Below are 23,660 nucleotides of genomic sequence, written 5' to 3'. Positions count from 1 at the left end.
GCTGTAGATAAATATATATTGTATTCAATTACTGTCAGTAGTGTGGTAGGCCACACCAAGCATTGCGATTGATATCCTTATCCTGCCCGAAAAGACATTACAGTTCACGTCTGCAATAAGAATTAACTAACAGACGTGAATCCTTAAAGCGAATATTGCACTCTTGAACACTCTCCTCAAATGACATTTTCTTGTCTGTTCTTGTGCTTGTGCAGAAGTTTCTTAACAGACACAACACAGAGCACAGAACTGACAGCACTCTTTCATAGTTTATCTGTAGTAGTGACGCTCTACAGTTACAAAAGACTCTTACCCATAGTACCCCGTAGAGATGACACCCGGGACATGTTGCCCACCAAGGACACGGCGGTCTTCTGCAGGCCTAGGTTTTGTGATATCAGCAGGGGTGAAATGACAGACAGGCCTTGCAGCTTCTCTATGATGCTTTGATTCATCAGAGTGGACAACTGTGCAGAGGTCAAAATACAAGTTGAGCAACTTTCCTTAAGTTCAGTTGCATGTATATTTGTATAGTGTGTACATACATGGCTCTTTGAAGCGGTCAGGTTCTGCAGGGCTCCACAGCAGGCCTCCAGAGTGGCCTCATTCTCACTTAAGCACAGCAGAGACAGATACATCTGCAGCGACTTTTGGTTGTACAACCAATCCACTCCTTTAGGATCTTTCTTTTCCATGGCTGGAAAGTTGAACTCCTGATAACAAAAAGCACTGTAAATGTATTGATAATTTAATAATTTATAATTAAATAATTTAATACAAATAGACCCGTTTTATTATTAATGGTATGAATTTCCATGCTGGTTGGGTGTATGGAAATTACCAAAAAGTATTGCTATTGGAGCCTGTGAGATTTTATGTTCTTGAATGAAGTCTTTTATGCTCACCAAAACTGCATTTATTTGATAAAAAATACAGCAAAAACAGTAATACTGTGAAATATTATTATTCTATTTGAACATATTTTAAAATGTAATATATTCCGGAGATCAAAGCTGTATTTTCAGCATCATTCCTCCAGTCTTCAGTGTCACATGATCTTTTAGAAATCATTCTTATATGCTGATTTGTTGCTCAATAAATATTTCTCTTATTATTATCAATGTTGAAAAGCTTAATATTTTTTGGGAACTACATTTATTTCAATTTTTTTTGTTGTTGTTAAAAACTTTTCAAAAGACACCCTTCAAAGCTCCAATATTTCTCATGTTGCGTTCCACAGAATACAGAAATTAATATGCATGTGGAATATAATAATGAGAGTTTTATTTTTATGTTAACTTCTCTTTTAAAGGGGTTATATGATGCAATTTCAATTTTTCCTTTCTCTTTGGACTGATACAAGCTGTTCATGAATAGATAAGATCGTTAAAGTTGCAAAGACTAAAGTCTCAAACCCAAAAGACCCAAATATATTCTTTATAAGAGATAAGACTAGTCCACGCCCCCCAAAACACCTCATTTAAACACGCCCCCACATGTCTACATCACTATGTGGGAAGATTTGTATAATCACGCAAAAAAAGAAGCCGTGACTTTTATTCTCGCTGTTGCCACCACCACCATGTTGTGGAGTCAATGTGTGTTTCGTTGTCAGTGCCGCTGCTAGCCATTTTGGTGCCCTAAGAATAATTCCTTTATGATGCCCCCCACCCCGACCCCGAGAAAGAAAAAAAACGTTTGTTTTTGCCAGTTTAACTTTTTATTACCAAACATAACTCAATACCAATAACACAGAATAGCAGCATCACAGTATAAAACTTAACACTAAAAAGAGAAAGATAATCTTCACAGCTTTGCTGACTTTGTAAACAGTCAACAGAATAGCAAAATAAAAAAAATATCAAAATATTTCAATGTCACTTTGAAAAGATTAAATTAAATAATCATCAATAAGTACTAGGGCTGATTTTTTTTTCGATTTTTAAGACATAAGTGTTCATTGAATCTATTGTAAAATCGATTTTCCATGTCTAACAAAAAGACGTTTCCTTTTTCAACGTCAATAAACGGACGAACGTAAAGAGAGAGCTGGAAAAACTAAAGTCAGCAATATTTTTTTATTTATTGGTATGAAGTTTCATGGCAAAATTTTCAGGGTCCAGAGAAGAGCGTTTTTTATTCACTATATGTCCAGCTGTTGAGAAGACGCGCTCCGACCGCACTGTTGTTACAGGGACACTTAAGTACAGCTGCGCAAGGTGGGGGTATTACTGCCAATTTTCCACCACAAAAGCCGGTCGCTATCAGCTTGCAATGGTCCTTTTCATAACTCAGAATCTCCTGTAACTAGATGCGCGAATGAGGAGAATTTGTGTCTACCGTGCCGTGAGACCTCCAGACGCGCGGAAACACGTCTTTATATTGTAAGTTATAATAACATAGTTTGCTGATGCTAACATTAACGTCAGCAAGTTCGAGGCGCATTACGATTAGCAGCAGCACGCACATGCAGCACATTTCACATACTTTCTAGACTAGACCGGACTAGACTAGAGCAATTATTAAATATCTTTCTTGTTCCCCCTTTGTTACATATACATGGCTAAAATGTGCCTAATATTTCTATAGGCTAATGAAATAATACCTGCATTAAAAAAAAAAAAAATCATTAGGCTATTTTTGGTGCCCCCTCAGCACTTGGTGCCCTACGCACAGTGCGTGATACGCGTGTTGGGAGCGGCGGCGCTGTTCGTTGTGAAGGAGAAACTACTTTGTATGGCCTTCCAAAAGAGGACACAACTAGAAATCAATGTTTAAGTTGTATTTACAACACTGTCATGGAACAGTTCAACCCAAACATTCAGATGTGTGCAGCACATTTTACAGAGGACTGTTTCCTGAACCTACAATGCCAGCTGTTCTGACCAATAATGCTCACTCACAGTCTGTTAGTATGTTTTCATTCAAATTTAAAGAATTTGCCACTGATGATTCAAATGCGAGTTTTGAGCAGTGTACAGTAGGCTTGTTGTTTCTCTGATCACAAATACAAACAAACTATGCTTTGTTTGTAATAGGTTTTATTCGTTTTGTCATCATCCAGATGGCTTCACAGTGTGGTGAGGGACATAACATTTTCGTCAAACGCTTGAGGTATTCGGCCAATCACAACGCACTGGATAGCTGGCCAATCAGAGCACAACTGGCTTTTCAGAACAATGAGTTTTGTACAAATCAACGCGTTTCAGAAAGACGGGGAGTAGTGGAGAAACAATAATGTACAGTAATGTGTTTTTTGAACCTTAAACCACAAACACATTGCATTACACCAAATACATAAAATAATGTTCTTTTTAGCAACATCATATGACCCCTTTAAGTCAAGTCGGCATCTCTTAACCAGCATCCAAAACATCCTGCATGCTAGTCGTTTTATCAGGAACAGCTCGTACCTTCTGGGTCTTGGTGCTCTTGGGGCTGAAGAGGCTCTTTTTGTTAGTGTTCTCATTCGGTTTCTCATCAGGAAAAGAGAACAGTTTGAAGTGATCTTGAGCCTCTTTCTCTAGCTGGTAACTCAAGTTATGAAGTATGCAGACACAGTTTTCCACCGACTGCTCCCCCATCAACAACACAACAACAACAAAAAAACAGAACCGGGACACAGAAGTCACTTTCAGCTTGTTGAGTACAATTTTAGCAATATTTTGGAGTATTCTGGTAGACATTAAAACTATGGGCTAGATTTACTAAACAGGGCAAATTAGCTTTAAAGCGCAATTCCAAAAAGTGCTGAAGGGAGTGGAAAATTCTGCATTTGATTTACTTACAATGTGCACATTAAAAGAACACAGACGCAGCCAAATTATTTCCATAATGACCAGCACAATCTACCAAAGCAGTGCAAATTAACGCCTGCTTTAAAACATGCATTTTTTGGATGTTAAATAATGGTGCCAATATCATTAATTAGCACTAATTATGTAGCATTATTCATTTTGATACTCTCTAACATTGGGGCATCTGTTTCAGTGTCCACATATTTCTCAATGTAGTGTAAGTGCTTGGAGATTGTGCAGGAAAAATTAAAGTATGATAACCTTGTCATCTGGATCGGCTCTTTCCACCCGAGTCAGAACGTAAGACATGAGAGAGTCGATAAGTCTTGGGCAGCTCCTCATCGATATCCTCTCCTTCTCGCTAGCACAGCTGAGGTTTCTGCGAGGGTACAGCCAGAACTTGACATTAACACAGACATTCATTTTGCACAATGATTAAATATATGCCAATCTGTGGTGTAACATCAACATTTTGTGATCTGCCTTCGATAAAAAACAAGTTTGGCAATTAATTATGCAATGCTGATAAGAAAACTTGCATGAAACAACATGACAGCTCCAAGAAATCTGCTGATATTGAGCATGGATGAATTATAAAGCATCACTCAGGTGGTTTAGTGTTTCAAGTCATTGCCTGTGTGAGGGTTTATTGGGTGTTAAAGATGACGATCATTTGATAAATAGAGTGTGACTATTTTTCATTATGCATTTGACAAAGTAAGAGTTATTGACTCACCCTCATGTCATTCAATAGTGTGTACTGTTATTTCTCTGTGGAACAGAGTCATACAACTTGAAATATAGTTCTTACTGTTACTTTTACAGTGCTATTTTAGAGTTTCTTGTTAGGAATCTTAACTATGAATGGAAAAATGACTATTTTGTGCGCATGTGCGTGCTCCATGAAAACAACAAAACAATGACAGTTTGGAATGACATAAGGGTGCCTAAATGATGACAGAAATTTCAGTTTGGGATTAACTACAACTTTAATCGAAAAAAGTATCGGAGTTATTATATTTTGCTAACAAATATTATTTTATTCCTCATCTGTTCAGGTGTCACTGTGTTCTTGTACTCAACAGTCAGTTTCTGTAACGCACCTTAAACAGTTAGTGGTGTTGTAGAAGACCTCAGGGTCAGTGGGTTTGTTGGTGCTGCTATCAGTCCAAAAGTTGTAAGGCACCACAACGCGTTCTGTAAGCAGCGGCATGGCGTTCCTGATCAGCTTTGGCTTCAGCTTATCAGCCGAGGACAGATTCCACAACAGACCTGAACAGACATCAAAGGGTCACACTCCATACCCCATTTTCTTTTTAAACAGCTTTTGATAAACACATTAATTTAGAACACAAAATCAATTCATGTCACTTACTTACAACTATAAAGGAAAATATTCACATACGATATGCTGAGATCATAGGACAACAAATGACACACGGCACATTACAAAGTTGAAGCACAGGAAAGAGTCCAGTGAGAGCGGCACATCTTACCAGTGAGATGTTTCTGTGTTTCTATAATGTTGGTGTTTCTGAGCAAGGTCAGAATGGCCTCTATTCCTTCAAAACTTTCCACCTCAAGCTTGTTATTGTTGTCTTTAAAAACGACGTTTCGCAGGGCAGCGGCACTGATCTGTTGCAGCTGTGGATTGTCACATTTCAGCAGCTGAACAAGAGCAGGAATCCCACCCAAACTACTAACCTTTAAATGATACAAAACAATACTTATGATTAAATAATTGACAATGATGTGTATTCGAAAACATTGCAAAAATATATGGAATACATATACATATAATATATATATATATAGACCGACAGACAGACAGATAGATATAAACAGACAGACAGACAGACAGACAGATAAAACCAGACAGATATATATAGATGGACAGACAGACAGATAAATATAAACAGACAGACAGACAGATAGATAGATATAAACAGACAGATATATAGACAATATATATATATATATATATATATATATATATATATATATAGACCGACAGACAGACAGACAGATAGATATAAACAGACAGACAGACAGACAGACAGACAGATAAAACCAGACAGATATATATAAACAGACAGACAGATAAAACCAGACAGATATATATAGATGGACAGACAGACAGATAAATATAAACAGACAGACAGACAGATAGATAGATATAAACAGACAGATATATAGACAATATATATATATATATATATATATATATATATATATATATATATATATATAGACCGACAGACAGACAGACAGATAGATATAAACAGACAGACAGACAGACAGACAGATAAAACCAGACAGATATATATAAACAGACAGACAGACAGATAAAACCAGACAGATATATATAGATGGACAGACAGACAGATAAATATAAACAGACAGACAGACAGACAGATAGATATAAACAGACAGACAGACAGACAGACAGATAAAACCAGACAGATATATATATAAACAGACAGACAGACAGATAAAACCAGACAGATATATATAGATGGACAGACAGACAGATAAATATAAACAGACAGACAGACAGATAGATAGATATAAACAGACAGATATATATAGACGGACAGACAGACAGATAAATATAAACAGACAGACAGACAGATAGATAGATATAAACAGACAGATATATAGACAAACAGACGGACAGACAGACGGATGGACGGACAGACAGACAGACAACCTTTTGCTTGGCTCTGTCGTCAGTGAAGGTGTGGTGCTGTATGAATGAAGCTCCACACAGCTGATGGCTGATGTCTGAGTGTGACAGATACTCCACTGCCTCCTGCAGAGTGATGTTAGGAACAGATCCATCGCCACCACTCGAACTAAACAATGTTTACGAAACAAGTAACAGACACACATATATAGCTTTGACAAATTACTGTATGACAAAAACAGAAGGAAAAAAGACTGTAAAATTTAAATGAGTATTTTTCGAAATTATTTTTTTAAAGCACACTAGCATATAGAAGATTCAAGGTATCTGTAAAATAAATGTTTAGAAAAAAAAAGTCAAGCATAACAGAAAATGTGCTTTTACATACTACTGATAGTAGATAAATAAGATAAATAAACTACAAACTGCAGCCAAGATGCAGCACACTCACCCCATCGCTTCTGATTTGTTCTTGGTAGTGGTGACTTTCGTAATTGTCTGTGATTGGCTGAGGGGAGGTTTGATGCTTGCGACCTGTGATTGGCTGGTGCTGGCAGGCAGGTTATTCTCCAGGAGTCTCATGGATTGTCCAGTCGCTCGGTTATATCGCACAGTTGAAGACCTGGACTGCTGGGTAACTGTGCCGCCTGCCTTATTCAAGGCTGGGTCGCTGACACCACGTCTCATCCCGTTGGACTGAGACTGTGCATTCCAGTTCATCTGAGACTCCCACTGGCTGCTCAGGGTTTGTCTTCTCACTGTGTTGCGCACTGACAAGCTGCGACCAGTCTGGGCAAATAAAAAGCAATGAAGAATAAAGTGCTAAGGTTTTAAGAAAAATCATAAATAAGAAAGTAATATTTATTATCAGTATTTATCTGCATACAACTTCAGCTAAATCAGAAAATAATTATGAATTGTCCCTTAGTTTCCATAACAAAAATGTTTTAATATAAATTTTATGTATGTTGTGGAACTGTCACAGATTAAAAATATTACAAAAAATGTATTCATTTTAACTTTCTCACAATTGCGATTTTATATTTCACAATTCAATTTTTTTTTCTCCAAATTAAGTTTATTTCACACAAATCTGAAATTTGTTTTAGAATTTTAACTCACAGTTCGACTTTATCATATTTGTGTTTGTATCTTGCAATTCAGAGTTTTTCCACTGAGGACTAATTAGTCCAAATAACCCTCAAAAGACAAATGCTCCAACCCAAACATCCTCAATGTGCTAATGGGCTTGCCCATGGCATACAGGTGCATGTCAATAAATTTGAATGTCGTGGAAAAGTTCATTTAGTTCAGTAATTCAACTCAAATTGTGAAACTCATGTATTAAATAAATTCAAATCACACAGACTGAAGTAGTTTAAGTCTTTTGTTCTTTTAATTGTGATGATTTTGGCTCACATTAAACAAATACCCACCAATTCACTGAATTCACATAAACAAATTAGAATATGGTGACATGCCAATCAGCTTATCAACTCAATACACCTGCCAAGGTTTCCTTAGCCTCAGTTTGGTTCACTAGGCTACACAATCATGGGGAAGACTGCTGATCTGACAGTTTTCCAGAACACAATCATTAACACCCTTCACAAGGAGGGTAAGCCTCAAACATTCATTGCCAAAGAAGCTGGCTGTTCACAGAGTGCTGTATCCAAGCATGTTAACAGAAAGTTGAGTGGAAGGAAAAAGTGTGGAAGAAAAATATGCCCAACCAACCGAGAGAACCACAGTCTTATGAGGATTGTCAAGGAAAATTGATTCAAGAATTTGAGTGAACTTCACAAGGAATGGACTGAGCCTGGGGTCAAATTGAGGCAGTAATTAAAGCAAAAGTAGCCCCTACCAAGTATTGAGTACATGTACAGTAAATTAACATACTTTCCAGAAGGGCAACAATTCACAAAAAATTTGAAATTATGAAGTATAGATAGATAGATAGATAGATAGATAGATAGATAGATAGATAGATAGATAGATAGATAGATAGATAGCTGAGGGGAGGTTTGATGCTTGCGACCTGTGATTGGCTGGTGCTGGCAGGCAGGTTATTCTCCAGGAGTCTCATGGATTGTCCAGTCGCTCGGTTATATCGCACAGTTGAAGACCTGGACTGCTGGGAATTTGTGCCGGCTGCCTTATTCAAAGCTGGGTCACTGCCACCACGTCTCATCCCATTAGGGGGAGACTGTGCATTCCAGTTCATCTGAGACTCCCACTGGCTGCTCGGGGTTTGTCTTCTCATGGTGTTGCGCACTGACAAGCTGCGACCAGTCTGGGCAAATAAAAAGCAATGATGAATAAAGCGCTAATGGATTAAGAAAAAACTCATGAATAAGATAAATTAATATTTATTATCCATATTTATATGCATACAACTTGTGCGCTCACACTAGTTAAATGAACCGGGTAAAACACGCTCGGGGGGGTTCAAAACCCCTAGTGTGAGTACATCTTTAATTTCATTAACAACTTTTTTTTTACGTAGAAATGTGATGTTTGTTTTGGAAGCTTTTTTTTCATCACAGAATAAAAATATAAAAGAAGTTCATTCATTTTAGCTTTCTCACAATTTTGAGCGTACAGTATATCTCACGAATCTGACATTTGTCTCACAATTGCGATTTATCTAACAATTAAAACTTTATTCCTCCAAATAATGTTTATATTTCACAAATGAGACTTTTTGTCTCAGAATTTTGAGTTTATATATTATAAATCTGACATTTGTCTCAGAATTTTAATTTTATCTCACAGTTCAGACTTGATCATATTTGTTTTTAGATCTTGCAAATCAGTGTTCATAATTCTGACTTTTTCAGAATTGTTACTTTTTATCTTGCAATTGCGAGTTATCAATTGTGATTCAATTTTTCACACTCTGTCCTTTCTCCTTTGAACGCTCTGATGATTTCCTGTTTATATGAAGTCCATCCCTCTGAAATACAGAGGTGTGAAAAGTTTTTTGCCCCCTTTCTGTTTTTTTTTTGCATATTTGTCACACTTACTAGAATCAGATCATCAAACTGTCATGGTCAGTGTGAAGAGATGAGACGAGGACTAAAGGTGCAGGAAAAATGGGTCTTTTTAGTAATAAAATAAAACAAAACTAACAAAACCTACCCCAAGGTGGACAAACAGGCAGGCAGGCCAGGATCAAGGCACAACAAAGCAAGGTACACACAACACATAAAACAATTTATATTACACAAAGATAAATCAACTAAATACAAAATGCAGTTTTTATATGATGATTTCATTTATTAAGGCAAGTCTGGAAAGGGTTATAAAGCCATTTCTAATGCTTTTAGGGACTCCAGTGAACAACAGTCAAAGCCAGGTGAGTGTGATTTCACCAAGTACAACATGTTCCTGGATCAACATCCTTGTTGATCCTGGAACAACATTCCAACCTTTATGGAAAAAAAAAACATAGCTTTATTATAGTAAAACTGTTGTAACCCATGTTTTTTTGGCGTGTTGACTACCATTTGTATAACCACAGATTTTCTACAAATACAATGGTTAAACTATGGTTAATATAGCAAAACCATGGTTAATTTTTGGTTACCATGGTTTAACTATAGTAACGTCTCGGTTACGTATGGTAACCCTCGTTCCCTGAAGGAGGGAACGGAGACGCCACGTCGGTGACCAACGAATATGGGATATCGCTTCGATAGACCAATCTACTTCGAGTGTAAACTAAACGAGCCAATGCACATTGGCATGCAATTATTGCATCCAGCTGCCGCTGATCACTGCGTGAGTATAAGAGGGCAGCAGGTGCAATGCATACCAGTTTTTTGCTGAGGAGCCGAGCTGGGAACCCGGCAGCTCAGCGGCGGTACAGCAACCATGGCGACGGGACGTGGCATCTCCGTTCCCTCCTTCAGGGAACGAGGGTTACCATACGTAACCGAGACGTTCCCTTTCAGTCGGTCACTCTCGACGCCACGTCGGTGACCGACGAATATGGGATCCCTATCAAAGCGCCATGGGTGCTGCCCCTTCCAGTGACCTGTGCGAGCCGCCTGCACCCCTATTAGGTGTAGGCCGGGGCTCAGAACAGGTAGCTCTACTCAATGTTGTCAAAGCACTACTTCACTGGGTGAGATTGGATAACACTGGGAAAACGTACCCGGTCCGCTTGGAGCCGGGACGCTGCGGAAGCTCCATCCTTCCCGAAGGAGGTCTCGGAGGCAAATACACATATAGCATCCGTTTAGGTGTATACAGAGAAATTTGAGGTGATTAAAACCCTCTTGAGAAGGAAGAAGTCTGCCGGGGAAACACGGGCTCTAAGGCTATACCGTGGACTATACACATACGAGTACCGCTTAGGTCTCAATATGGAACCCACCCTTCCATGGTTCTCACGGATTCATCATGAAGGTCCGTTCCGCCGCGTCCAGCTGCTTAGGGTGATGGAGGATCTCAACAGGGTCTACAGTACGGACACTCTGGAGTGGTTTAAGCAAGCCGACACTAACCAGGGCCTATCAGTGCCACTACCTGTTTGAGGTGAGAACACAGGAGGATACCGGCTCTACACAAAGGCTATAGAGCCTAGTGAACGTGTTAGGGGTCGCCCAACCCGCAGCTCTACAAATATCTGTCAGCGAGGCGCCACGAGCCAGCGCCCAGGAGGATGCAACACTTCTAGTTGAGTGAGCTCGTAACCTGAACGGGCAAGGCACACCCTGAGCCTGATAAGCCAGGGTTATGACATCCACAATCCAGTGGGCCATTCTCTGCTTAGAGACGGCACTCCCCTTCTGCCGGCCTTCATAACAGACAAAGAGCTGGTCTGAGGTCCTGAAGCTTTGTGTCCGGTCTACGTAGCACCTTAATGCTCAGACAGGACAAAGCACAGCCAGGGCTGGGTCTGCCTCCTCCAGGGGCAGCGCTTGCAGGTTCACCACTTGGTCTTTGAAGGATGTAGTGGGAACCTTGGGCACGTAGCCAGGCCGGGGCCTCAGGATTACCTGGGAGTCAGCCGGCCCGAACTCTAGGCACGAATCGTCAACCTAAAATGCATGCAGGTCCCCTACCCTCTTGATGGAGGCCAGTGCAAGCAGGAGCAGAGTTTTCAATGAAAGAAACTTTAGCTCAACTGAATGCAAAGGCTCGAATGGGCCCTGTTGTAGTGATTTAAGCACTAGAGACAGGTCCCAAGAGGGTATACAGGGGGGCCGGGATGGATTTAACCTCCTGGCCCCTCTAAGGAACCTGATGATGAGGTCATGCTTACCCAAAGACTTCCCATTCACGGGGTCATGGTACGCAGCAATAGCGGCACCTGGACTTTGAGGGTGGAAGGAGACAGCCTTCGCTCCAACCCTTGCTGCAGAAAGGATAGCACGACCACAATCGGGCATCTTCGGGGGTCTTCTCGGCGAGAAGAACACCACTCAACGAACAGGTTCCACTTCAAGGCATAAGCGTGTCTCGTAGACGGTGCTCTTTCCGAAGTGATGGTGTTCACTACCTCTTGGGATAGGTCACCTAGAACCTCCGCGTCCCGTCCAGGGACCAGACATGGAGTTTCCAAAGGTCTGGACGCGGGTGCCAAATGGTGCCCCGTCTCTGAGTCAGTAAATCCCCCCTCAGAGGAACCGACCAAGGAGGGGCTGTCGAGAGGAGCACTAGTTCGGGGAACCAGGTCTGAGTAGGCCAATATGGCGCTACAAGCAAGACTTGCTCCTCGTCCTCCCGGACTTTGCACAATGTCTGTGCGAGAAGGCTCTCTGGGGGAAACGTATACTTGCCTAGGTCCCGCGGCCAGCTGAGTGCCAGTGCGTCCGTGCCGAGAGTTCCCTCGGTCAGGGAGTAGAACACTTGGCAGTGAGAGGTCTCTGGAGCAGCAAACAGGTCTGCCTGAGCGGCTCTGAACCACCTCCATATCAGCTGAAGTGACCTCAGAACCTTCTGACTCCAGAGGAGGAGGTGGCGGGCGAGTTGCGAGATGCGACGAGTGTGCAGACCACTTTGTCGGTTGATGTACGCAATAGTCGCAGTGTTGTCCACTCGGACCAGCGCATGCTTGCCTCGTAAGAGACCTTTGTGACGGTTCAAGGCAAGGTGCGTTGCTAACAACTCTAGGCAATTGATGTGCCACTGCAGCTGCAGGCCCGTCCAAACCCCTGAGACTGCATGCCGGTTGTACGTGGCCCCCCAGCCGGTGGTGGAGGCATCCGTGTAAACCACAGCATGCCTGGAGATCTGCTCTAGGGGCACCCCTGCCAAGAGAAATGCAAGATCTGACCACGGAGTGAGGGTTTGGCGACAGGCTGGTGTAACTTGGACCCGGTGAGTGCCGCGCTTCCACGCCCACCTCGGGACTCGGCCATAAAGCCAGTGCTGGAGCGGTCTCATATGTAATAGGCCAAGCGGTGTAAGTGCCGCTGTGGCCGCCATATGCCCCAGGAGCCTCTGAAAGAGTTTCAGTGGGACCGCTGTCCTACTCTTGAACGTATTCAAGCAGGCTAGCACCGACCACGCACGTTCCTCTGTGAAGCGTGCTGTCTGTTCGACCGAATCCAACTCCATACCGAGAAAAGAGATCCTCTGCCACGGTGAGAGTTTGCTCTTTTCCCAGCTGACCTGAAGGCCCAACAGGCTCAGGTGCCGGAGCACCACATCCCTGTGTTCGCACAACTGATCTCGAGACTGTGCTAGTATCAGCCAATTGTCTAAGTAGTTGAGAATGCGAACACTCTGCTCTCTGCGAGGAATGAGAGCTGCCTCTGTGACTTTCGTGAAAACAGTTGATCCTTTACACTTAAGGAAGGTTAAGGAAAACAGTCTGAAACTATGATATAATGAGCATACTCGCACCCTAAAGAGAGAAGCTCGGAAAATGGAGCGCAGCTGGAGGAAAACAAAACTATAGGTATTTCGTATTGCTTGGCGGGAAAGTAACCTATCCTACAGAAAAGCATTAAAAACTGCTAGATCTGATTACTTTTCATCTCTTTTAGAAGAAAACAAACATAACCCCAGGTATTTATTCAATACAGTGGCTAAATTAATGAAAAATAAAGCATCAACAAGTGTTGACATTGCCCAACATCACAGCAGTAATGACTTTATGAACTACTGTACTTCACTAACCAACAACATGTTTGTTAGACCCTATTCAATCTAAGCTCCTAAAAGATGTGCTTTCAGAAGTCATAGATCCTCTTCTGACTATTATTAATTCCTCATTGTCATTAGGATATGTACCAAAAACCTTCAAACCTTCACCACTAGGCCACAAGTTCCCAGAAAATAAATGATATATGAGATGAAAATAAACGATAAACACTGTCCCCCCTGCGGATGAACAAATCATTTTATTGTACTATTAATGCTATAATGCTACAAGTAATTCCTGAAGATGAATGTAGCTATTAATAACCCGTTTTTTATTATCTACATCTTTGAGCTAATTTGTTAAATTATTATTATCATCATTATTATTATTAATGTTGAAAAGCTGAGAATATTTTTTCAGGGTTTTTTTGGGATAAACTCTTCAGCGAATTTGCGCAAGGATCTGTTTCAGCGTAATCATCCCGAACAGCCTTTTCATAAGGGTGTGATTCAGGTGGCCAAGTAGTTTGCTTTCACAATGAAACACACAGCATCTCCACAACTGATACGGCAGCAACAATAATACAGTGAGAATAAGTTACACCTTCTTTCTTTGCGTGAACATTTGGGCGGCATTATACAACTCTTCCCACATCATGATGTAGACATGTGAGGAGTTTTAGAATGAGCTGTTTTAGGAGGGCATGGTTATCTCTTAACTTTTATAAAGAATATCTCTTTGGATTTGAGACTTTGGTCTTTGCAACTTTAGAGATCTTCTTTATGCACCAAGAGCTTGTAACACTCCAAAGAGAAAGAAAAAAAAATCCCATCATATGACCCCTTTATTTTGTGTTCTGAAGATGCACTGGGTAAGTAATTAATGACATAATTTGTATTTTTGGGTGAACTAAACCTTTAACTTTGAAGGTACTGTTTATGCTCAAACAGCAACATTATACAATAACTAACATTAAAGTGAAATCGCAATCAACCACCCCTTTAATTCAAATTTACTTTCTGTTGCTTTTCTTTCCCTTTTGATTTTGCAAACTGAGTGACAATCAAAATTATTTTCTGCTGTAATAGCAAAGATAGAGCTTAAATATTTAACTCAGCATATTCCTTTACCACAGTCATGCAGAGCAGGGCACGAAAGACTTGTGAAAGGGAGGAGCAAACATTTATCGAGGTGAAATGTTGTGCATTCAAACAAACAGTACAGTAATTTGATTCATCTGTTACTTGGTAAACACAGCCAGATGGAACGCAACATGGACAGGTTGTGTGACATACCCAAATCCAAAAAAAGAAACAAACCCATAAACAAAACCAATTTACAATCCAGGTTACATTAGATATGGGTTGGCTTGCAATAAGGATAAACACGGTCTGTACTGATTACAATTTGTAGCTGAGAGCGTAAACTCATCGAAATTCAAGAGATATTTCCAAAACAGCTAGGTCTATAATACAATGTTATACTAACAGTCAGTTTACCTACATTTTGTTAACCCTCTGGGGTCTGGGGGTGTTTCGGGGCCCTTTAGAAGTTTTCTTTTTGTTTCAGTATCTTAAAAACATATTAATGCTAATGTCTGATAATACTATATTTAGTACAAACTGGGCTGCAATAATTTGTGAGCAGTATAAATATACATTGTAAGAAGCCCAAGTTTATGCGTGGTTTGTGAAAAACTAAATTTAAGCCATTAAACACATACAGAAAATATGTTCACAAGACGTCTGAGAACAGGGTGTTGTAGACTAGAGTTTTTGCTAAAAAAATAATGTGAAAATTATTCTGTTCGCTGATTCACAGAAAAAATATTGATTTCACATTTGTAAAGCATGTTTTGTGTTCAAAGTGATATGCGAGGAAGTCACAATGGCCATGAATATTTAATGATTTACACCTCAGAGACAAAGGGCCTCACCTAATGAGCCATCAGTCAGTAATGGGTTTGTGAAACGGGTAAAAAAAAGAATGTGAGGAGATTAAAATAATGGGGGTTTGTATTAGTATTTTATTTACAACACAGTATAATCAAAATGTACAGTGATGGTCAAAGACAAATTAAGAAAACTGATTTAAACACTGAAACTTGAACAGTAACCGTGTCATTGCTGATCCTGACAGATCCTGTTCAAATGTTGCAACAAGTAAACCAAACCTAATATTTCCAGTGTCTGATGCTTTCCATCGATTCAAGTGGGGGGAGGGGGGAATAAAACAAACAAAAATAATAATATTTTGAGCATGTTGATACAGGAGAAACTATATTAGTACATTAGTAATACCCTTATTTACAATAACTTGTTAATAAATGAATATAAATAAATGATATTTATAGTCATCAACATGTATAAAAATACATTAGTATATATAATCATGATATCCTCCGCTGGATCAAGCAGCAAGTCACATCTCCTTTTTCTGGGGTAAATTCAAAGCTTATTCCTCTCAGTGCTTCATATTCTTCTGAGGTAAATACGGTCTTATTCCTCTCAGTGCATCTTCTTCCAGAAACACAAGTAGCTAAGATGAACTTGAAGAAAGGTAATTGTAATTGTGATATAATAAGTAAAAGTAGCTTGTGGGCGTGATCGCATTAAGAATAATTAGGTAAGACGGGAAAAACTGGACATCACGGTTTTATATGGATTACTTTATCATAGAATATTTGTTTTCAATAACTTACTTTGTTTAAAAGTAAACATGTCAAGATTTCTCAAGATATATCTCTTATGTTTGTGTGTCGAGTATTCACAGAGTTTCAGTTCATTTTTGTGATGTGTTTCAAAATGAAGATTACGGAGACCGAGAAGGCTTTCTTTATTTTACAAAAGCACAAAGTTTTGTTTTTATTATTATGAGTGTATACAAATAAAAGTAGACCCTTTACAGATGTGAATGATGTATTGCTCTTAGCTGTACAATCAAAAATGATGAAGTACTAACCCTAACCCATAGGGTTTAAACTAACTGATATTAAATTACTAGAACTACTGATTTAAAGCCACTTCTCACTGTTTAATGAGCAGATGCAGTTTCTCAGAGATAGTGAGTAACAGTCTCGCTCAAGGGCACAATGGTGTAATAACTCCTTCACTCTGATCCAGAAGAGCACTGACTGAGCTCTTGGATTTGTGTTACAAAAATGATCAAGATAATCACAGGAAAAGAGTTGTATAAAGTGTGCGTATATTGCCAAAAAGCAATTGGTTTGACTAAAAATACTCTTGGTTTATGAGTATGAGCACACATGGAGCGAAAATGTTATTATTTTAATAAACTCTTTCAAATCACAAAACAGAAGCCTACTGTGTGCTAAGTGTGTTAATTCACAAATGGTGTGCTTTACATATCTACTGCAAATGAAAGACAATGCTTAAAGAGTGACAACATTTTTAAGATGCAGAAAAAGAAAAGAAGAAAAAAAGAGAAAAAACACACATTTGCAATTCATGTTTGTCTATAATGTCTGTCTACATTATTTAGCATGCATTATTTTACATGCAAATACAATTTTTAAAAAGGCTTATGTTTCACATGCCATCAAGTTATATTTTATATTTTAATTACTATCCAAACAGGCAAAAAAGTATGTACCATAATTATTTTACTATCACTGGGATACTATTAATAGTTAGCTTAACCGGTTTTATTCTTATATTTAACTTTTAGTTTGTGTGTGTGTGTGTGTGTGTGTGTGTGTTTGTACTTTTAATTTTTGTATATCTTTTTTTTTTTGCTATATAAACTAAAAGAAAATGAAAATGCTGCCTTGACAACTTGCTTATTTATTTTTGTACTTAATTTAATTTTTTTTTAGCAATTTTTGTTTCAAGTTACAATTGTTTTATGGTTTTGTTTTTATGTAAACTATAATATATAGTAAATATAAATTGTTATTAAAAATCTGAATAGCATTAATTTATTTGCCGTTGGCAGTTCTACTGAACTCTTTCCCAGGAATCACACAGCCGGCTCAGATTGATTTAAGTAATAGAAAATCAATGATTTACTGGTCATGAACATGCACACAATCTATTATATCCCTGTCATATTCTGATTGGATGTGTTTCTTTGGCAACTGGCCATTAACACCCTGCTAATGAGAGATTTTACTGTAAATAATTAACTTTAACCCTCCCATTTATGATATCAGTAGGCAGCAATACCCTGTGACTGAGACATTGGGAGAAATGTGTCAAAAAATAAATAAAACTGCTACAGCTCTACCAGTAGATCTAGATAAAACATGCAAGGCATAATTAAATTGCTTTGTAATAAATTTGATTACATGAACAGCATTGTCCCATAAAGATCTGTATTCTGGCTAAAGGAATAGTTCATCCAAAAATGAAAATTTGCTAAAAATTTACTCATTGTTTAAATGCAAGATCTAGATGAGTTGGGTTCCTCATCAGAACACATTTGGAGAAATGTAGCATCACATCAGTTGCTCACCAATAGGTCATCTGTAGTGAATGGGTGCCATCAGAATGAGAGTCCAAACAACTGATAAAAACATCATAATAATCAACAAGTATTCCACAACACTCCAGTCCATCAATTAATGTCTTGTGAAGCAAAAACGTGCATTTTTATAAGAAACAAATCCATCATAAAGGTGTTTTACCTTAAAACTGTTGCTTTTGGTAAAAATGCATAATTGATAAATGCTTCCTCCATTGGGAAAAGTCAATCAAACTCAAACTCACACAAATTTGTTTTTGAACTGTTTTGGACTGTTTGGGCTTGTAAACATTGCTTGATCTGTGCATATTTCTCTCCTGATTCATATGAAATAACTTTGAAAGAAAAACATTACAGATTGAGGACATGTATTTTAATCAGAAGTGAAACTTTAAAGTTATAAAGTCTGTAATAATGGATTTGTTTCTTACAAACACACAGGTTTACACTTCACAAGACTTTAATTGATGAACTGGAGTGGTGTGGATTTCTTGTGTATCATTGTGATGTTTTATCAGCTGTTTGGACACTCATTCTGACGGCACCCATTCACTGCAGAGGATCCACTGGTGAGAAAGGGATGTGATGCTTAATTTCCCCAATTCTCTTCCAACTCATCTACATCATGGATGGCCTGAAGGTACATTTGTAGCTTATTTTCATTTTTCTGAGTGAACCAATAAAGTATTAAACAATGAATTTTTTTTTTTTTTTGGTAATTCTGCAATCTGCATTGCGATTTAACTCAGAAAATAATTTTTCATGTCACTGACAAATGCACACAAAAGTGCAAAAAGGTAGTGTTTGCATGACAGTCAACTGTTTGCAATGAGAATGACCAATTTTTAAATGATCTTAATATCACACAGTATATACAGACACATTGTCTATGTCAAAGAAAGTTAAAGTTAAGAAGTAATGACACATTTTTCATAAAATGCACAAAAATTTCACAACATTTACTACTTATCCTTTCATCTTTCAATACAAATGTAGTAAATAAATCTGACACCATTCCTGCCTCTCTTATTTAGAAACAATCAAAAGCTACAAAACATAATCTCATAAAAATTGACCTGTAGCTACATTTGATCTAGTATCTTGTAATAATAAACATTTCATATCTTTTCCATCATATCTTATTAGAAGTTGCCGTTCAACAGAGCATAATAAAACAAAGTAACCCCCTTCTTTCTTAGGCAATGCGTACAGAACAAATGCTGAACACAGAGCAACAGAGCACATTCTTAGGCATTACACTGCAATGTTTTTGCATAAACAAAATACACTTGGTTTAAGAATATACACACAGAGGGAACAAAACGAGCAACGCTGTTCCACCAGCCTTCTTCAACAGCAACCACAGACTAACTGTGTTAGTGTGCTAAACTTAAATATCTACTGAAAAGGAAATTAAATGCTGACTGAATATCACAATCATGCTCAGTCATATTATAAACCAAAAATATGCATTTTTGGAAAAATAAAATAAAATAAGCATCAAGCTCTGCTTATATTAAATTCATCAAAAACTGTCAATGATCAATTATGAAAATGTCCATCTAACAGAAGCATTTTATTCTAATTTAGTAATATACTACTTAACTTGAGTCGATTTCATTTGCTGTCTGAATATCAAAATACTTTGAATTGTCAGTAGTGCACAACCAAGCATGTACTGTATCTGCCGTGACAGTGAAACCCTGGATAACAATCATAAATCAGTGTTGCCGAGCAGTAGAGTATATATAAATCATGCTGCGGAGCACATATTGTGTGTGAGAGACTTTACCGTTCTGCTCTTGCTGCTTGTCATGTTGAGGCTGCTAAATTTGAAGAGTGTGTCGTTCAGTTTTGTTGGTGAGAACTGGAATTTCGGCTCACTGTATTCTGTCGCCGATGCCGGAGCTACAAATTAAAAAATGACATAATTACACTAATTAATTTACTAGTGACTAGACTTGATAATTAATCATGATATATTTAGTGAATGTCACATAATGAACATATATAACAACATTTATTTAAATAAAAAAAACATTTTCAAATGTTTTAGAACCCCCAGGTTCTGTTTGATTGTAGGGCTGCAAAATGAGTCCAATTCATTTTTTAACAAAATGTGTAATTATAAATAAGTGTGACTATAATAATAACAACAATACAAATGATTAATATTATTATTAAAAAAACATATTACTAATGTAAACAAATCAAAAAATGTAAGAAAGAAAATATATAATCATATTAATTGTACTTTATGGTGCAACTGTAAAACTACAATACCAATGTATATAGCTGTCCTAATTACACTATTTTAAAACTTCAAAACACCAAGCTTTTATTTTGGCAAACTCAGTTTGAAACACTAAACTTTATTAGGCTTGTATGTGCATTAAGGCATTTCACAATTAATTTTTTTTTTTTTTTTTATTTAACATGCAGCAGTATCCAAATGTCTCACTTGTTTATATGCAATACGTTTTATTTTCAAACTTTCTCTTAATAGATAAAAATAACTATTGTATATGCACTAAACCTGTATGATATCTTCCATTGATAGCATTAACAAACATCATTACATCAATGCGACATGATATACTCCTAATTAAACTACAAAAATTACTGTCTAATTCATGCAGTATTATGCATGCTAATAGAGAAACATATAGACTATAATTATTTTACGACGTCGAAGGACTATGTACAGTTCATTAGAGATGTTCCGATACCCTTTTTCTCTTCCCGATACCGATTCCGATACCTGGGCTCAGGGTATCGGCCGATACCGAGTACTGATCCGATACCTGGGTGTATATCTGTATATACAGCTGTATATACTACTAGCCCTGTGTAAATTGCTAGAATTTTTTTATGGTGTGCTTCAGACAGATCCCTCAATAAAACATGAACAAATACATGGTGAACTACTGTATTTATTACAGTATTTTTATTATCTAACATGAATTTGACAGTATTATTTATTTTCTTATGCAAAAAAGAACTTCAAATGCAGCCAAAAATCTAACACCGCAAACTAAAAAAGGTATTTAAGTTTTACAATATAACTGTATAAAAAAACTGCAACAAATAAGTCTAGGAATATAAAAAAAGATCTATTAATCAGATAATCTCTAACAAGTAAAAAACAAGTAAAAAACAAGCAACCATCTAGGCATAATTATTATTATTATAGAGATGTATTATTATTACTGTAGGCTACAACAGTAGCTTTATATATTGTCAATTTACTCATGTAAACCAAACATTTATTTTAATGGGCTGCCATGAAGATCTTTGAGTGTCTGTGTTTATGATATGACAGTATTCTCAAATGAAACGGTAAATTCTCATGAAGTGACGGTTTATGCGTTCGTGTCCTCATGACACACAGCAGAGACTACAAAACAGCGAGCTCTCGCGCATCTGTGCCAGTCACCCACAGAGATGTAGATTTTGCGGGAGTAATATTTAAATAGTATTTTGCAGTTTAATATTCACAGACACTAGTATATATTCGGCTACTGTCTGGAGCCCTGCGTTTTGACTTACACGGAAGCGACTGAACGCAGTTGCCGGTACTGAATATACTCGAGAGTCTGTAACTACCGGTACTACAGAGACATACTGCTAACCACTGATCTATAATATAGTAGCGGCTTCACTGTCTTTTGGCAGTTTAGAATGTGATGAGTGATCCAGTCATATATAGATAAGGGCTGCTAACGCGTTTTCATTTCTTCTTCGCTGCTCTAAACAGGGGTTGCTTGTGGCAACACAGCACAACTTCCTGTGTTTTCAATGCATTTTGAGCAGCGAAGAAGAACCGTGCAGCGGTTAGGCAAAGCTTGCGGTCATAACTAGGTCTTTTTTAAGAAAATGGTATCGGATCGGTATATGGGTTCATGTACTCGCCGATGCCGATGCCAGAATTTGTTGTGGTATCGGAGATATTTCCGATACTAGTATCGGAATCGGAACAACTCTACAGTTCATATGTGAAAACATACATACAGCACTTAAAATGCACAGTTTCTCTTAAATATTCATTCAGTTTTATCTTTTTCAGAAACCCACATTCAGATATTTTGAAATATCATAGAACTTCATATACTGCTTATTTCCACATTAAATATTGATATGGTATGAATTAAGTCTGTTATCAAAGCGTGCAATAGAATACAACATGCAACTGTGTGAAACAAGACACATTATTCTCTCTTTTTATTCTCTTAGCAAAAACCTAGAGATATTATCATGTGTATCAAATTTCTAAACACTGGTTGGATTACGTCTGTGTCTCAAAGCTTACAGTAAACTGCCAGCCTAGACAGCATTTTGCACAGCATAAGCTCAAAAAAATGTGAAGGTACAGTATTTTCCTGGCAAATGACTGTTTACTGTCAATCATTTTTACAATTAAATGTTGTCTGTCTACTGTGAGCTCACAGACAGACACACAGTGATCACAAGTGTCTGTTACAGTGATCACTTCTATATTTACAGATTAACTGTAATGCTGTGAAAGTCACATAATACATAACATTTTTACATTTTCAATTGTTTTAATAATTGTTAAAAAATAGTATACTTATTTTGTTGTGTTGATTAACTTGATTATTGTATTATTTCATATTATATTTTAAGGTAATGTATTTTAAATGAACTAAAATTCAACTTCATTGCAAATGTGTAATCACAAATATATTTAAATACATGACATCATTTTCAAAGGAATGGCGTTAAAGCATATTCCAGTCGATCACATACGCTTTCTAAAGTTTGGCTAATTGCGTTTAATATAAATGTAAACTGTAATACATTTTCTTTCAATTGTTCACTAAATAACATGCAGTTATTTCCATTGCATTCAGTTCAGACTTATGTAGGCTATATTCTTTAAAAGTCGCTACATATTTTCCATAATAATTACTCTTTGTAGAAGCATGCTAAAGCGTACTTCTTTTTCACGAGGGAAACTTTGCTGTGTTGCAGTTTTCTATTATTTTGTGATGTAAGTTGCATTTTTTTAATCAATAATTATGTTTATTAAAAATCTATATTGCTGACCTTTGAGTACTTTTCGAGTGTTTACAACTCATACTAAAAGTTTACCAGAGGTATATATAACAAAAGAACAGTTGCATGCCCAAAGGCATAAACAATTAAAAATGTTTTAATAAATAATTACATGGCAAGTCTCAATTGAATACTGACAAATATATTATTCTACACTACATTGTACAATATTGCCACACAAGTGGACTCTAAGTTGTCTATAGGCTACTTGTTCCCAATCAAATAGAACATTAATAAATCATGATGATTTCAAAACACAAATATTTCAATAACTAAAACAGATCACACACAGTGCATGCTATGATTATGTTTCCAGTAATTAGTTATGAAATAGTGACCTAGAATTCGTTAGAAAACGACTTTACACAGAATCATACTTAAATGAAAGATTAAATGTTTCACTGCATTGTTGGATTGCACGAATAGCATGCATGGGATAAAATGTGTACATCAGCCCCAAAAATGCAGTGTAGGTATAGGCTTCTAGTTCACATGGCTTTCAGACACATCCCTGTCAAAA

The 23,660-nt window shown here is 37.5% G+C and overlaps 1 protein-coding gene across 4 annotated transcripts in view; it reads right to left on the bottom strand.

The window, feature by feature from the left end:
* The window catches only part of LOC128011978 (plakophilin-1), a 29,318-nt gene that overhangs the window by 5,125 nt on the left and 533 nt on the right, over positions 1-23,660 (bottom strand). For 2 of the 4 annotated variants that reach the window (XM_052594816.1, XM_052594817.1), the window contains exons 2-11: positions 19,857-19,972; positions 8,519-8,776; positions 6,935-7,272; positions 6,508-6,652; positions 5,294-5,501; positions 4,901-5,069; positions 4,059-4,176; positions 3,414-3,572; positions 546-713; positions 314-467 (exon numbers count right to left, since the gene is read on the bottom strand). In XM_052594816.1, the coding sequence (XP_052450776.1) occupies positions 314-467; positions 546-713; positions 3,414-3,572; positions 4,059-4,176; positions 4,901-5,069; positions 5,294-5,501; positions 6,508-6,652; positions 6,935-7,272; positions 8,519-8,776; positions 19,857-19,972 (1,833 nt within the window). The remainder of the gene's footprint in view (positions 1-313; positions 468-545; positions 714-3,413; positions 3,573-4,058; positions 4,177-4,900; positions 5,070-5,293; positions 5,502-6,507; positions 6,653-6,934; positions 7,273-8,518; positions 8,777-19,856; positions 19,973-23,660) is intronic. The other 2 variants (XM_052594818.1, XM_052594819.1) reach the window with 2 other exon arrangements.

This window comes from Carassius gibelio, chromosome B23 (assembly GCF_023724105.1).
Source record: "Carassius gibelio isolate Cgi1373 ecotype wild population from Czech Republic chromosome B23, carGib1.2-hapl.c, whole genome shotgun sequence".
Classification (NCBI taxonomy): domain Eukaryota; kingdom Metazoa; phylum Chordata; class Actinopteri; order Cypriniformes; family Cyprinidae; genus Carassius; species Carassius gibelio.
Note: the sequence above shows the minus strand (reverse complement) of the source record. Positions and strands in the feature narration are given on the sequence as shown.